At 42.7% G+C, this 16,979-nt stretch overlaps 1 protein-coding gene across 1 annotated transcript in view; it reads left to right on the forward strand.

Moving 5' to 3' along the window:
• The window catches only part of AVEN (apoptosis and caspase activation inhibitor), a 175,404-nt gene that overhangs the window by 24,823 nt on the left and 133,602 nt on the right, over positions 1-16,979 (forward strand). The window contains exon 2 of the mRNA XM_062204735.1: positions 14,955-15,132. Within this exon, the coding sequence (XP_062060719.1) occupies positions 14,955-15,132 (178 nt within the window). The remainder of the gene's footprint in view (positions 1-14,954; positions 15,133-16,979) is intronic.

Consider the following 16,979-nt stretch of genomic DNA (forward strand, 5'->3'; position numbering starts at 1 on the left):
TCTCCTATCCTTGTTTTTTTTATTTTATTTTTTTATTTTTGACAGGCAGAGTTAGAGAAAGAGAGAAAGGTCTTCCTTTTTCCGTTGGTTCACCCCCTAAGTGGCAGCTACGGCCGGCGCGTTGCACCGATCCGAAGTCAGGAGCCAGGTGCTTCCTTCTGGTCTCCCATGCGGGTGCAGGGCCCAAGCACTTGGGCCATCCTCCACTGCACTCCCGGGCCACAGCAGAGAGCTGGCCTGGAAGAGGAGCAACCGGGACAGAACCGGGGTGCCAGTGCCGCAGGTGGAGGATTAGCCTAGTGAGCCGTGGCACCGGCCTCCTATCCTTGTTATAACAGTTCTGCGGGGATTTGACTCAGTCCATTGTTGTTGCTCATCTTTGTCTGGGATTGTGTTTCTCAACCCCTAGAATGGAGACACTGCCAAGGAGAGCTTTACAGGCCTCAGCTCCGGAGCACTCTCTTCTGTCGTTCAAGTGTGTGTAAAAACACCGAATTTCTTGGTGTGGGCATTTGGCTGAGTGGTTCAAGACACATGTGTGTCGTGTTGTAGGGTCTGTTCCCAGTCCCCCCTCCCCCTGGCCTTGCTCCTGACTGCAGCTTGCTGCTCATGAAGACCCTGGGAGACTGCAGGTGATGGCTCGGATAACTGAGAGACCTGATTGAGCTCCCAACTCCTGACTTCAGCCCCAGGCAGACATTGTTACAGTCAATTGGAGAGTGAACCGGTGGATGGGAGCTCACTCTCACTGCCTCTCAAATCAAATACAAAACACAGCAGACTTTCTGAAACCCACTGTTCTCCCCATCTGACCCCTCTCTCTTCCTTTATTGTTTGTGTCCAGCCCCATTTGGATTCTATCACCAGCATTCCCCCTGCCCCCAGCAGATTTTCGTGAGAGTGAGGTTTGTGGTTTTTTGGGGGCAAAGGAGCGTTGGCCAGTTAGTGTGAGAGTTGCCTAAATTCTTCAGCTGCTTCAGGCTGTGCTGCGCCAGCATTGCACTCACAGCCATTGCTGTGTATTGCAAAGTGGCTGCTTTTGGCATTTTGTAGTAAAAGCTGGCAGTCGGGAAGAGGAGGCCCTGTTAAAGTGCTTAGCATAGTGAGTCCATTTTGAGTACAGCCACTCAAAAAGGTCATGGGGAGTTTAAGCAGTTTCCGTCCATTGGTTTCTCTCCCAGTGCCTCCAAGAGCTGGGCTGGGCCCGGCTGGGCAGAAACCAGAAGCCCGGAAAGCAGACCAGGTCTCCTGTGTGGGTGGCAGGGACCCAAGTACTGGAGCCATCACCGGTGTATACTAGCAGGAAGCTAATTGGAAGAGGACCCGCGTCTCGAACCCCTGCACTCTGAGGTGGGGTATGGTAGTTTCTTAGCAGTTGTGCCAGATGCCTGCCTGGGATGTGCTTTACTACACCTGTGCTTCTTTGGATGTTTTATAGTAAGATGTACGCTAACTTGTCTGATGCCCCGCCCCGGCCTGTGAGTTCTCAAGCCTAGGGACTTATTTGTCTTTGTGTTCCCAGGGCCTGGCACTCAGTAGCTACTCAGGGAACACTTGTTAACTGTTGAGTAGTATAAGGAACAGAAACCGTGCTCTTTACATAGACATGCTGTAGGCTAGGCAGGTAGAAAAATAAGTTCCACATAGAGTTGTATTTAAAGAGAGAAGTAAGTCCCAAAGAGAAACTAGCGAGATGAGCGCTTCTAAAATATTATTTTTAAAACTTTGCAGGGGCTGGTGCTGTGGTGTGTTTGGTTCAGCCACAGCCTGCGCTCCAGGCTTCATATGGGTGCTGGGACTTGAACCACTCCACTTGTGATCCAGCTCCCTGCCAAAGCATCTGGGAAAGCAGAGAGGGGGACCCAGGTCCTTGGGCCCCTGCACCCACATGGGTGGCCCAGAGGAAGCTCCTGGCTTTGGCCTGGCTCAGCTTGCAGTCATTGCGGCCATCTGGGAGTAAACCTGCAGATAGAAAATTTCTCTCTCCTCTTTTTCTCCTTTTCTCTCTGTAACTCTACCTTCAAATAATTTTTTTAAAAAAATTGCACTAGGGAGGGAGTGCTTAGTAGGCTGAGTAAATTTTGGGTATAGTCACTCACAGGGTCCTAGGGAGTTTAAGCAACTTAGGACACACAGTGAGGAGGACTAAGAAGAAGTAATGAGGTCACTAGGCATGGGGTGGACTGGTCAGCTGTGGCTCTGCGTGATCTTGATGGAAGGCAGAGGTGGGACCAGGGCTGTCTCATTTCCTTTTAGCTCAGTAATTGCCTACGGCCGTCCCTCAGCGTCCAGTGTGGGGGATTGGGTCCAGGACCTCCCATGGATACCAAAGTCTGCCGGCACTCTAGACCCTTACGTAAGACGGTGTCACATTTCCATGTGACCTTTGCAGTCCTTCTGTATGCTTGAGATCCTCTCTAGCGCACTTACAACACCTGCTGCAATGTAAATGCAGTGTGAATAGTTATTGCATCCTGTTCAGGGGATAATGACAAGGAAAGTCTGTACATGGTCTGGACAGATGCAGCTTTAACAATGTTTTCTGTCTGTGATTGGATTTCTGAACTTGGAACCCATGGACACAGCAGGCCAGTTGTCCTTGGTAATTAAGTTCTCTTCCTCTGGTGACTTGAGGGTGTTAGGAGTATCTCAACAGATAAACAGCTGTCTAATGCTATGTGAATTTCTTTTTTTGTGGACAGTGGTGGTGGGTGATGACATTAAAACCTGAGTAACCAAGGAAACAAGACCCATACTAGCGGATAAGAGAGATGAAATTTTAACTGAGACAGAGTCAGGAAGAAACATGGCCACTTCCAGCATTAAGCATTTGCAGTGAACTTCCAAAGGAAATGGGACAAAGGGACAGACAGGTCCCTGAAGTGTCACTGCTCCTCAGGGAAATGCGTAGGTGTGTCAGTGGCCCTAATTGAGCTCAGGGTTCCAGGGGTCCTCAGGCTCTTCTTACAAAGGTTGATGCTGTGTATATGTAAACTTCCAATGGAATGATTTAACAAATGACCACTTTTTTCACCTGTAGACTGTTTAGTTGCATCACTAGTTATTTGTGAGTGTCTGTATTAAGTAGATCAACAAAGCAAAACACTACGTTTTCTGTTAGCTCACAGCCACATCAAGAAACAAATTGAATTCCTGTAGTTCCATTTAGTACCTTGTTTACTAGAGAAGTTGCATATATTAATCATGTTGATAGAACTTTTTGTGAGAGTTGGGACTTGCAAGATTGATGAACTTTGTCACTTTCACATGTGTTTAAAGTGGGGCAGAAGCCTGACTTGGTACCTGAAGCTCAGTTTCTAAAGCAGATAACGGAAATGGATTTTCCTGCTGTCTGTTCCCTCCTTTCTGCAATGACTATCAAAGGACTTCCTCGAAGCATAGTTTAAAATCACTATTAGTCCAATCAAGATTGCTCCAGTCTAACTTCCCAAACTACCCTTAAGTCGTCCAAGTGTAGAATTCTCAAGGTCTTTACCATAAGAAATCCCATCCTTGTCCCTGTGTGGGCTGCCAGCACATGGTTGTTCATTAGCTTTGTATGCTGCCCATTTCAGCCAAGTCTGAAACAGAATGATGCTGATAAAGACTCAAGGACTTGGAGCAGGAAAGGGATGGTGTGAGAGGAGCCACGGAGCTGTTGCTCTGAGGGTGGAGACCATCTTCTCTGTCCTGGGACCTGCACTTCCCTCCCCCTTTTTCATGTTCCATATATTGCTCTCAAGGAGGGACACTTGAATGTGAGTAGTCTGCATTTTTTTTAATCCCCTTTCTTAGCAGCCACAACATTTTGGATCCATGAAATATTATATATATTGTTCTGGGATCAAGAGATAATTCACATATATACCATATACTGCATTTGCTGACTTTTTTCTTCCAAATATAAGTATGGCTCCATGCTTTTTTTTTTTTTTTTTTAAGATTTATTTATTTTTTTACTTGAGAGTCAGTTACACAGAGATAGGAGAGGCAGAGAGAGAGAGGTCTTCCATCCGATGGTTCACTCCCCAATTGGCCGCAATGGCCAGAACTGCACTGATCCGAAGCCAGGAGCCAGGAGCTTCCTCTAGGTCTCCCATGCGGGTGCTGGGGCCCAAGGACCTGGGCCATCCTTCACTGCCATCCCAGGCCATAGCAGAGAACTGGATCGGAAGTGGAGCAGCCGGGACTAGAACCGGTGCCCATATGGGATGCCAGCGCATCAGGCCAGGGCGTTAACCCGCTGTGCCACAGCACCGGCCCCATGGATCCAAGCTTTAATGTGTGTTTTATTTATTTTGCAGTGAGAAATGGAAAAATCCTCCCTAGGGGAGATTTTGTATGTGTATATATAAACACACACACACACACACACTTTTTATTCAATCTTTTATTGAAATTTAGCTTCTTGAAATAATTATTTTTGTTCACTTTTCTAATATCAAAAGCTCACTGAATTCCTTAGGATGGTGTATGAATTTTCTATTGATAAAAAGGTAACTTTATTAATAGTTTAAAAAAGCCATAAGTGGCTATTTGTCCAAATGAATATGTAAATGACCTTAATTGGGTTAGACATATAAAGTGACTATTAGCTAATGATATGTTTATTTAAAAATTTATTTATTTGAAAGGCAGAGTGACAGAGAGGGAGAGACAAAGAGATCTTCTATCCACTGCTTCACTCCCCAAATGGCTGCAGTGGCTGGAGCTGGGCCATAGGAAGATGGGAGCCAGGTACTCCATGTGAGGCTTCCACAAGGGTGGCAGTGCCCAAGGACTTGGGTCATCTTCTACTGTTTTCCCATGTGCACTAGTAGGGAGCTGGGTAGTAAGCAGAATAGCCAGGACTTGAAACGGTGTGCCAGTATGCCAGTGACGTAGGCAGCAGCTCGACCACTGCCACTATGCCTGGCCCCTGATACTGTATTTCAAAACATGGTAACATTACATTTTGAAGAGGTAGGCATTTGGTGCAGTGGTTAAGAAGTTGCTTGGGATGCCTGCATCCCATAAGGGAGGGCTTGGGTTCGAGTGCTGGCTCTGCTGCTTGTTCTAGCTTCTGCCAATGTGTGACTCAAGTACTGGGTCCTGCCGCCCACTCAATCACTTGAATTCTCAGCTCTTGACTGTTGCTGCCATTTGTGGAGTGAACCAGTAGATAGAAGATCCCCTGTGTCTCTCTGCCTTTCAGATAGATAAAGCTAAAAAAAAATCTGAAGTAGGCTGAATTAATATAAATTTCCAATTATTTATCATAATACTTTTGGCTTAGTGTATTTGACATTGTTATTTACTCACTGATATTAGATATTGGTGCCTTTCTGTTGGAAGGTTTCTTTATATACATTCTCTGATTTCTTTCCATCCTACCTGTTGTCTTCTACGACATAATTTGCATTTGTGAGGAACATTGCAGGTTGTTGAACTGTGTGAGCAACTGTTTTCGCTCAAAGCAAGGCAGCCTTTTCTGTACTCCTTCACACCAGAAGAAAGTAGAGCTAAGAACCTTCAAAAACTAGGAGCTTTACTATAAGTAATTCCCCCAGTTTTATTGATTTATCTAAGTGCTCTTGGTGATAAAGATAATCCTTAAGTATTCTATTGGCGGGCTTTTGCTTGCTTTTTTTTTTTTTTTTTGAAAGAAAAGATTACAGGATATTTAATGAATGATGTTTCCCAAACATACAGCAGGTCTTCAAAGAGTTCATGCAGAATGTGTTTTAGAGGAGAAAAAAAAACTGTTCATGGACTTCAAGATTTTATTACAGCAAAATAAACTCTTAATTCCATTTTTCCATTAACTTTTGAAGTACCTGCTTATTGTTCATAGGCTGGTAGGTAAAATAGACTGTAAATTAGGGTGAGTTATTATAGGACAACCGTTTCAATAAGCAAGTATTTTAAAAAGATTTATTTGGAAGGCAGAGTTACAAAGAGATGGAGCGAGGGAGAGAGCCTGTCTATCCATTGGTTCACTCCCCAGATGTTGCAACAGTTGGGGCTGGGCAAGGCCAAAGCCAGGAGCCTGTAGCTTCTTCTGGGTCTCCCATGTGAGTGCAGGTGCTCAAGCACTTGGAGCATACTCTATTGTTTTCCCAGGCCATAGCAGAGAGCTGGACTGGAAGAGGAGCAGCTGGGACTATAACTGGCGCCCATATGGGATGCCAGTGCTGCAAGTGGAGGATTAACCTACTGTGCCACGGCACCAGCCCCTCCAACTAATCTTGAACCTTGGATTCTGCCTTAATTCATTTTTTTGCTTCATAAATTGTGGATTTCTGTTAGAGCATATATTTGTATGCTCATAATTGTTGTATCAACCCATTTATTCTATAACAACTTTTTTTTTTTTGACAGGCGGAGTGGATAGTGAGAGAGAGAGAGAGAAAAGTCTTCCTTTGCCGTTGGTTCACCCCCCAATGGCCGCTGCGGCTGTTGCGCTGTGGTCACTGCACCGTGCTGATCTGAAGCCAGGAGCCGGGTGCTTCCTCCTGGTCTTCCATGCGGGTGCAGGGCCCAAGCACTTGGACCATCCTCCACTGCTCTCCCAGGCCACAGCAGAGAGCTGGATTGGAAGAGAAGTAGCTGGGACTAGAACCGGTGCCCATATGGGATGCTGGCGCCATGGCGCTGGCCCCTTTTTAGTCATTATTAAATGATTTTTCTAAGCCTACAATATGTTTTAACTTAACAGAATCTGTTTCAAATTTGTGCTAACTTAATTATAATGATATGCAGGAACATCATTTCTGTGTAGCTCTGCTGCGTATTCTTTTTGTGATACCTTTGTTACAGTCACTCTGTTACAAAGCCAGATTACATGTGGTGATAATTACCTCCTGATACTTTGTTATGGCAGCTTAAGAAACTAGTACTGATTTTGGTACCAGGAATTGAGGTTCTGTTACAAATACTAAAAATGTACAACTGATTTTGGAATTGTGTAATGGGTAGAAGAAGAATTTTGAGGCAAATGCTGGAAGTGACTGTTAGAAATATGGACACTAAAGGAAGATTTGGGTAAGTCTCAGAAATGAGGAACATCCTGGTTGCTCCTTTTCCAGTCCAGCTCTCTGCTGTGGCCTGGGAAGGCAGTGGAGGATGGCCCAAGTGCTTGGGCCCTGTACCCACATGGGAAACCAGGAGGAAGCACCTGGCTCCTGCCTTCGGATCGGCACAGTGCGCCGGCCATAGCAGCCATTTGGGGGTGAACCAACGGAAGGAAGACCTTTCTGTCTGTCTGTCTGTCTGTCTCTGTCTAACTCTGCCTTTCCAAAAAATAAAAAAGAGGAACGTGTTGCTGGACACTGGGGGAAAAGCGGGTCTTGACTAAAAGTGGCAGGGGATGATGGTAGACTAGGGAGGGAGATTACTGCTGTAATCTAGGGGAAGACATTTAAAAAACCTGGAGAGACTGCATTGTCAGAAGAGTTAGGGAAAAAAGGGCAAAGGAAGCCCCACACAAATTAGAGGGATGTTGTGGACCTATGGGGAGTGTGTGGACCCGCACAGCTCAGGACCCCAGCAGCTTTGGAGAATGAGGTGAGACCAGACTGCAGCAGCCAAGCTGCTGGCGATAGAGTTGTGGCAAGAGCCTGGCATGAATACAGCTTGGAGTCCTGTGGGGGACAGTGTACCTGCCAGCCTAGAGGGAAAAGAAGGGGGCACACTTCTCTCCCCAACCACCTGGCACTGGGATCCTGTAACAGAGGGGTGGGGCCACTTTGTACATGGGTAACCGCTGCAGCAGCTGGTGTCCTCATCCCCAGCAAGCAGCCAAGTGGAGACACCTGTGTTTGGCTGGGAGCATTGGCAGTGGACTGGGTGCTCATGAATGTGGGAGCCTTGTGTGCTGGGACTATGAAAACACTGGCTGCGTGGGAGGGTGCAGCATGTGGCTGGGTCTTTGGGCGGTCACTGTGGGTGGCTCCACACGTTCAGGGCTCCCTGATTCCCTGGCGAGGGTCATTGCTGGGATCCATGCATACAAAGAGGACTGCATGGATCCTTTGTGTGGTTCTTGTGGCAGTGTGAACAAATGTTGGTCCCACTGGGGCGACCAGGCATTGGTCTCCACTGAGGAGAGAAGGTGAACCTGAGACTATGCCCACAGAGCAGATTAAACCTCCCCTCTGATTTTTTTTTTTTTTTAAAGACTTAGCATGCCCAATTTGGGTGTCACCTTGGACACTCCCCTCACCCTGGAGCAATGAACAGAGCTCCTTGGCCACACCCAGCACATGTGTCAGGGTATTCGATGAAAGAGCAGACACTCCACTAATCCACAGAGGAATAGTCCAAAGATAAAAGCCATCACAGAGAAAAAAACCCAACAAGTATCTCCAAGTACAGGAAGCACATAGAATTCCTAACAGTCATGATCAGAAAAGATCCTCACCACGACACATTGTAGTCAAGCTCTCCACAGTGAAACATAAGGAGAAGATTCTAAAATGTGCACGAGAGAACGCTAGATTACTCTCAGAGGATCTCCAGTTAGACTCACAGCTGACTTCTCAGAAACCCTACAGGCTAGGAGAGAATGGCGAGATATATCCCAAGTCTTAAGAGAAAAAAACTGTCAACCCAGAATACTGTACCCTGCAGAGCTCTCACTTATAAGTGAAGGTGAAATAAAGACCTTCCATAACAGAGAAATTGAAAGAATTTGTCACCACTCTTCCAGCCTTACAAAGACGCTTAAGGATGTGTTACACACAGAAACACAGAAACGGGGTCATCGCCATGAAAGAAGGTGAAGGCAAAAAGTCTCCCAGTAAAAGTACAAGGCAAATCCAAAGTAAACAACAGGAACATTTATGGAAAAACAACAAGGAAATTGAACTTACTCTGGTTTTTCTTCTATAGTTCTTTAGATCTCAAAATATCCTGTTACTGGGAATCTAGCCACATATTAAGGCAATCTGTTTTTGAATCTTTTTAAAAAGAAGAAATTATATTGGGCCATCTTTTTTTCCCCTTCTCTTGTTACATACCACTTGCGTGATCTCAGTGTTAAGTCTTAGTCCTTGTGTCTCTGGGCAGAAGAGTGCATCAGTTACTTTAAATGAATTTTTCCCTGTCTTTGAAGCTCAGTCCATAAATGTGGTGTTGCCACAAAAGAAAACACTTGGGTTTGCATGACTTGGATACCTGAAAACTGAAATTGATAAGATAGATCATGTAATGAGTTAGGTTTTGATTTCTGGATAAAACTAGAAATAAAGCTTTGAACTAATTACAGGATGAAAATAATGATAGTGCTTATAAGTGCTGTGAACCTTTTTGTGTTTGAGGAATCCAAAATTTAAGTGTTTATAGATCTTTCTCCTGAAATCCTGCTCTTCTCTGTGCTTTCTGCATTTACTGTTATTATTGATGTAAAACAGCAGGGTTGAAGTGTCATTGTATCTGTGTTCATTGTGAATTCCACAGCTTTTCTAGTTAGGAAAAAAAGTCTCAAAAATACTTGCAGTGTCATTTTTTTTGGTTAATATTTTTCTCACTAATGGCATTTTCAGATACCTTTAATCATTTTAATGAAGTGTCTATAAAAATTTAAAGCATTACATATTGTATTGGAACTAGTTAGTGAAAAAAATTAGCTTATTGAGATTGTAGATGTTCTGGTAGTTATTTCAAAATTTTTAATTAAAATTAGGTAAATTTCAAAATTTTTAATTAAAAACTTTAAAAATTAGCTTATTGAGACTTATTTAAAATTTTAAAATTTTTAATTAAAAACCTTAATCAAAACTAGCTTATTGAGACTGTACATGTTCCATTAGTTCAAAATTTTTAATAAAGGAACTTTTGCAGATAGGTTGAGACCTGATGGTATCCATTAAATTAGCTCCTGTGATGTGGAAAGGAACCCTGGAAGCAGTGGAGACATGTGAGGGCATTGACTTGCCAAGGTTGTGGTTGTGGTGTGCTTGTACTTAAATACAGGTAGACACACACTGACATTTGTATTGCCCAGTAATCTGGAGTAGTGTCCTGCATTTATCTGTACTAACATAACTATAAATTAGTGGAATCTACAAAGAAGAAACTTGATGACTACTGTATTTGGGAGCTTTTGTACAGCTAGGTAAAGTTTTCATGATATGACGTTAGTTGGATTTTAAAGTTTACTATTACAAAGAAGACATGGCATTATTCCATGTGCTCAAATGATAACTTGCTTATTGAGTTTCAGAAGAAAAATCTGAAACGAGTAATTGTCACTGCATTAGCTATAATGTTAAATTGGCTAGTTGTGGTATAAAGCTTAAATCTGTGTCTCAAATGTGAACCATCGTAGTCTAATGCTGCTTTGTGTATACTGTAAGTGCGACAGATAGTCTTAGCACTGAACATGTATTGATACCTTGCAAATGAATACAACCTTTGATGTAGGTGTTTTGATATGCCTCAGAAAGTTTGAGTGTCTGTGAATTTGTTTACCTGTTTGGTAATGAAAATATTTCCTGTTCTTTTTTTGTTCCATATTTTCATGTTTAAATTTGAGTTTTTAAATTTTTTACTACTGTTAATTTAAGTACAATTTGTTCAGTGGTTAAAATGGAGTTGTCAGTGAAGAAACATAAAAACAGCCTCATTCACGTAACTGCCTAAGTAAAAACTACATATTGTGTTCTATGTTCATACACTTTTAATGTTTAGGCTTTGTTTTGATGATGTTTAGGCTTTGTTTCTGTTTAATAAAACTTTTTACCATTGATAAACGAAGGAATGTATCTTTTTGAAGTTACATTCTGTAAATAAAAATTGGTTGAAACAAAAAGTGGCAGGGAACGTGGCCTGAGTTGTGTTCTGTGGCGTGTGTGGCAGGGTTGTGTTCTGTGGCGTGTGTGGCAGGGTTGCTGACTCTTGTGAGAGTACAGAATTGTCCCGTCGGTCCCTATCAGTGGGGAGTTGATGGTCTACTCTTAGTTTCTTTTCTTGACTATGATTTTAATGCTATTACTTGAGGTGAATTAAGAAGTGATAAGACAGAAACATTTTATAATATGCCAGCTATGCTGGTAAATAGTTTGATAAGGAAGAGGTTGTGATTGTTGATTATGGTGACTTTTCAGATCTTTGTGGATTTAACAGGTTTGAATCTCACTTCTCTGGTTAGTTGAATGTAGGTTATAGTTCCTTACGGTGATACAGTTCTTTCCTCAATTACCTAGAACAAGGGCAAAAACTTACACTTTGTAAGTAAAACTACCAATTTTCTTTTCCAGTCTCCTAAATTAATCTGTACATAAATGCTTGTGGATGTCTTGTCCCATGTTTAATTCTCCTCCTCCCTCTACTCCTCCCTCCCCCCTCCCTCTCCTCCCCTTCCTTTCTGGAGAATGCTACACTGTTGTCCAATCAGTAGTCATGGAATAAATTTTCTCATCTCCATTCTGCAGGGTAGGTGAAGTGAAATTGACTCTTGGCTATAGGAAGAACTGCAAAACATCAAGCTACCTTTTTCTCCCATTGGGAATCTGACTTTGTACTAAGTGGACTGTGTGTGTGTGTATTTGTGTGTGCACATTGTTGAAGATGATAGCCCAGCAGTAGTTTGATCTTATAATAGGTCTTTAGCTTGTTAACCTAATTGGGTTCCTGTTACTTTAGGAACACCGAAACCAATGACCAATGACCAATGGCCAGGTATGGAATACATTGATAATTACCAGACCAATTTTGTAATGAGTCTAACAGAAAAATGATGCTCTTGTATTTAGAGTTTTCACATTGCTTTCATCAGTATTTCCCTGTTTGCTCTGTTCTTTCTCTTAGAGGCATCTTAAAGCCTTGCCTGTTTGTGTTTTGTCCCAGACTTTGCCTGATGAACCAAAGTTGAAATCTCAAGGAGTTGGTAAGATTGGTGTATCCTTCTTCAAGCTACACCAGATGTCTTCCAGACTGGGTTTGATCACTTTGGACTATTCTCCTGTGGGGGCTAATGGCAGGTGTTCTCATGCCTGTGTTTGTGTTTGGGTAACGAGATCCTAGATCAATGATTGTGCTGATCTGGGATTAGTGAGTCATAGATCTGTATGAGACCCAGCCTACCCTAACACTTGGTAAGTGTTACGTGAGGCAGTGGAAGGCCCACTAATTCCATGTAGGGCTCCTGCCTTCCATTTCCGTGCTGTTTCGCTGTGTTAGCTCTCCAGGTGTTTCAGATCATAATGCTCTTTCCAACCAAGATAATTATTTTGCTCAGGTTTACATTTTTGCCCTGTTTCACGGCTGTGTTCTGAGGTTTATGCTAACCAGAGAACCCTCCATGAATTGTATTTACCCAGTGGACCAACCTGAGAATATTGGATTTTCCCAGATTAAATCCTGCTAGTATTTTCATTCTAGTTCTATTCTCTCCCCTCCCCCGCCCCGATTTTCCTCAGTTACAAAGCTGTTTTCTTTAAAATGTTTCTGATGTCTCTTATGTTTAAAAAATTTATCTGTTACTTGTAAGGTAGATCTCATCCAGTCACATAGTGTTTAGGCTGCCAGCATCTTTTGGTTCTAAGAAACTTGCACACTGGAGGAAAACCAGCAGTCCTTGTATTATAATGTCGATTGCTGTGTTTTTGGTTTTTGACAAGGAAGTTTTTATGGTATTTGAGGCCTGAAAGTGATGTTGAAAGGTCAGTTACACCATCATATCACAAAAGCTCTTGAAACCTGATTGAGATAAAGATTATTGACTAGAGGTCAATTTCTTAGGTGAGTGGCTGTTGGGAAAATTTACAGTGAGCCAAAATAACACTATACCTACACTTCCTGTGTGAAGCAATGGGGACCATATCTGCATAGGGAGTGGGTCAGACTAAATCACCCAAGCCCTCTGGCCCATCTTGGCATGACTTATGTTGGTTCACCCACTTACCTGCCCTTTGATGTGGTGTGACATAAGGCTCCGAGCACCATCTATGATGTACTTGAACCAGAAAATGTTTAACTTTGTTGAGCATTTTGATTTCTTTTACATTAGTTTATAGGTAATAAGATTTTAAAAAAATCTACAAATAGTACCACACAGAAGATGGCTTCTTTCACGTTTTGCCTGGCTTGGCCTTGTCAATAAATCAGTGCCATAAAATTAGGGACTGTGCTAGATTCAAAACATTTTAAGGGAAGATTAGATCTAATGTGTAGACCTGAATTGGATTGTGGTCTGGAAAAATCAGCTGTACAGGAAAATTCAAGTGGTAGGGGAATTTGGAAATAGTTTGGTACATGAAATGAAACTTACTGGAATGGAGAGATGGAAAACAGTAATTTTAAAAAACTGATTACCAGAAAAAAAGGATGTATAAATAAATATGTGGAAGACCTGGAAGCATATGTACTAAGTTTTAATGGTACTCTGGGGTGATGGGAATGTCGGGTTTTTATTTTAGATTTTGCTTATCATTTCTTCCTACTCTTCTGCAAGGCATATGATCTATTTGTGTGTTTATGCTTATTTTTAAAAAACAAAAGTCCAAAGTCCATACTAACACATTTTGTACAGATATGTTTTCTAATATACTTTTTTTTTAATAAGGATTTTATAATCTTTGGGGCATTTCTTTAAAATTTGTTTGGATTCCACAGATATCTCTTGTTAAAAAATATGGTATTTTGGCTGGCGCCGCGGCTCAATAGGCTAATCCTCCGCCTTGCGGCGCCGGCACCCCGGGTTCTAGTCCCAGTCGGGGCGCCGGATTCTGTCCCGGTTGCCCCTCTTCCAGGCCAGCTCTCTGCTGTGGCCCGGGAGTGCAGTGGAGGATGGCCCAAGTGCTTGGGCCCTGCACCGCATGGGAGACCAGGAGAAGCACCTGGCTCCTGCCTTCGGATCAGCGCGGTGCGCCGGCCGCAGCGCGCCTACCGCGGCGGCCATTGGAGGGTGAACCAATGGCAAAGGAAGACCTTTCTCTCTGTCTCTCTCTCTCATTGTCCACTCTGCCTGTCAAAAAAAAAAAAAATGATATTTTACTATGGAAATTTTCAAACTCATGCAAAATTAGGTGGAATGAGTTTCCGTGTAGCAGTTCTGCTCCAGCCACTCTGTTAAGCAGTTTATTTCACTTCTCCCTGCCATCCTGCTCTACCCTCTGTTTTGAAGCCAGTCCCACATGTTGTTATGGTTTCATCCTTAGAGAGTTTCATGTCTATGTCCAAAAGGTAAAAACACTTAAAAGGTAACACCAGTAATCATACCAAATAGTCAACAAAATCCACAGTATTTACGTAAACATGCAGTCATTTTCCACGTTTCTCCGGTTGTCTCATGGTCACTCTTTTCTCTGGCTGGGTTGTCTGAATCGGGGCACACATAGTTCTCTATATGACACTGGTAATGTCCTGGTCGGCTCTTCTGACTACAGGATTGTCCCATTCCCCTGCCATTTTTCCTCCCCTTGCAGTTTGTGTTGAAACAGGGCCCTTAATGACCTAGAATTTCTCATAATCTGGATTTTCCTGTTTGTTCTCTTAACCTTTTACTGCCCAAGGCTGAAAACTCTTTTCTAGAATATCTCTGAGCAGGGTCCCCATATATAAGCTCATAAAGCACATTTATGGAATATGTCCATAAAAATCTGTCCATCGAAAGGCAGAGTTGATCTTGGCCCTACCGCCCTTTGCGTTTAAGACTGACAGCCTTATTTCAACTACGTGACACAGCTGTTGACTTAAGATTGAAAGGGACTGATTTTGTAGATATCAGTTACACAAATATTTAGACAGGAACTTGCCAGCTTTCCTTCTCAGTGCTCATCAAAAGAGTTTACCCTGAAAGAAGAGGCTGGTATAATGGGACTCTCTTAAAATACTATTTAATATCCTCAGACAGCTTGCTCTATGAATTTGCTCTTTATTGTGAAACCTGTGTCCTTTTTTCTTAAACTCTCAAGGCTACTGAGGTCGAGATTTCCACTGCCTGCGTATTGATTTGTCTCTAATGATTGCAGGTTGAAGATGACAGCGATACAGAGACTTGTGGAGGAGAGAGTGACAAGCAGGGAAGCTATTCTAGAAGGAAGATCGTCTCTAACTGGGATCGTTATCGAGATAGTGAAAAAGAGGTGAATGATGAAGGAGGAGAGTCTCAGAGGGGGACAGACTTCAGCGTCCTCCTTAGCTCCGCAGGTATGAATTCTGGTTGCATGTGGTACCGCGTAGCGAAAGCTGCATAAACATCCCTCTTTGAAATTATGGTTTTTAAATTTTTTTCTTCTGCTTCGTTTTTTGCTTTTTTTCCCCCCATTTTCTTGAAATTATGTTTTTATAACTGGGAAGATGGGCAAAGTGTACAAGAGATCTCTGTTATTTCCTTACAATTGTGTATGACCCACAATTACCTACAAAGTTATTTGCCAGGTTAAAAAGATTTAAAGGATGAAGATGTGAGGAACAGAGAAATAAAATGAAAATATTTTGTTTTGAATTCCCTCTTCCCACAACTCTAGGTTGCTGTTAAATTCTGCTTTTCATTTGCCTGCACCAGAACAGTACTCAAAAAGTGATGCTTTCTCCTCCAGCGTTGTGGAATAAACTTCTGAGTAGGAAAGAAGTGGGAGAGTATTAAATTGTGAGTCAGAGCACAATGTTCAGTGTGGTGTCATTATCACATGAGTAGATGACACATGTAACATAGCCCCTTGAGATAGAGGTTTGGAGATGACATGCAAGATACTGACTGTACCAGGGCTAATAATCCTCCACTTGCCAGTCAAGGGAGTATTGCCCCCTTGTTCCCTGCATTCTGGCCAATTATGGGGTTTATAAGCTGTTTTCTTCAAGGTGGGAGAAAGGAATGAAGGTAAAATGTGGACTGGTCGGTTACAGTTCTTATCAGCTTTCTGCCGGAAGATCTAGAAGGAGAAAATTGGAGTAATGCAGTGAAATTAGCTTGCGTGCTACCTGTGGATTTAATTCAACCAATTGTGTAGTCAGTATCTGGTAATAAGAGATACTGTGTAAGTGTTTGAAGACAATTAAACATTCTAGTCTAATGCAGCAGGCATGTCAACTGGTTTGTGATTTTGGTTATTTAAGCATTTTGTTGGTAACTTAAAACCTGGCACATGGCTCGGTTCTGTGTGTTTTTCTTGTGGTCTGTCTTTGCTTCCTGATTTCATAAGTGCCTTGTTTACTTGTGGTTTCTTCGAAGGTTGCAGCTGTCATACTTTGATATGTGCTTACATTTCTTCCCTATTCTGCTGATTACTTGTCTGTCTATTCTCACCGCAGCAGGAGTGTAGAAGGGCTGCCTTGCTTTCTCCATGCATGCTGCAGTGTTGGTTGCTATATGGTTGACTTTTGAGAGGTAGAGTTTGTTCTTTGATGACAAAATATTAAGTTTCCCTTACATAGGTTGCCACACTCCTTGGAATGATTCTGATTTTTAGAACACTGCCCTTATTTGCTGACCATTTGGATGGCATACATGTAACTAGGTCTTGCCAAATGGCTTCTCAAAGTAGAGATGAGCTAGAGTTCCTAGTGTTCCCCTCTTTTGCCAATACATAGTACTGATAGACTTTTTAATTGTGACCAGTTGATTGGATGGTATCTAATTGCAGTTCATACAGCAAGTATTTAAGTGGCTGCTGTTTCCAGCTGCTGTTTTAGAGGCTGGTGGTATAGTGGTGAACGGGACAAAAACACTTGCCTTGTGGAGTCAATGTAGTGGGTGGAAACCAGAAAGAAAAAGAAAGCATATAACATGGTGAGTGGTGGTAATTGGTTAGGACAGAAATAAAGTGAGGAGGAGCTGTTGTAGTTTAACAAAAGGATGCCAGAGAAGGTGGCGTTGAGGAGTGGTCTGAGGAGGTGAGGGAGAAGGCATTGAGGGTATTTGCAGGGAGAATGTTACAGACAGAGGGAATAGCAAGGAAGGCATCGTGGCAGAAGCACAGGGGTCAGAAAAGCACTGCATGACCAAATCACCTGGAAACCCGTAGACTCTTAAAGATGCGGGCTTTACTCCGAGT

This window comes from Lepus europaeus, chromosome 11, assembly GCF_033115175.1.
Source record: "Lepus europaeus isolate LE1 chromosome 11, mLepTim1.pri, whole genome shotgun sequence".
In the NCBI taxonomy this organism is placed as follows: domain Eukaryota; kingdom Metazoa; phylum Chordata; class Mammalia; order Lagomorpha; family Leporidae; genus Lepus; species Lepus europaeus.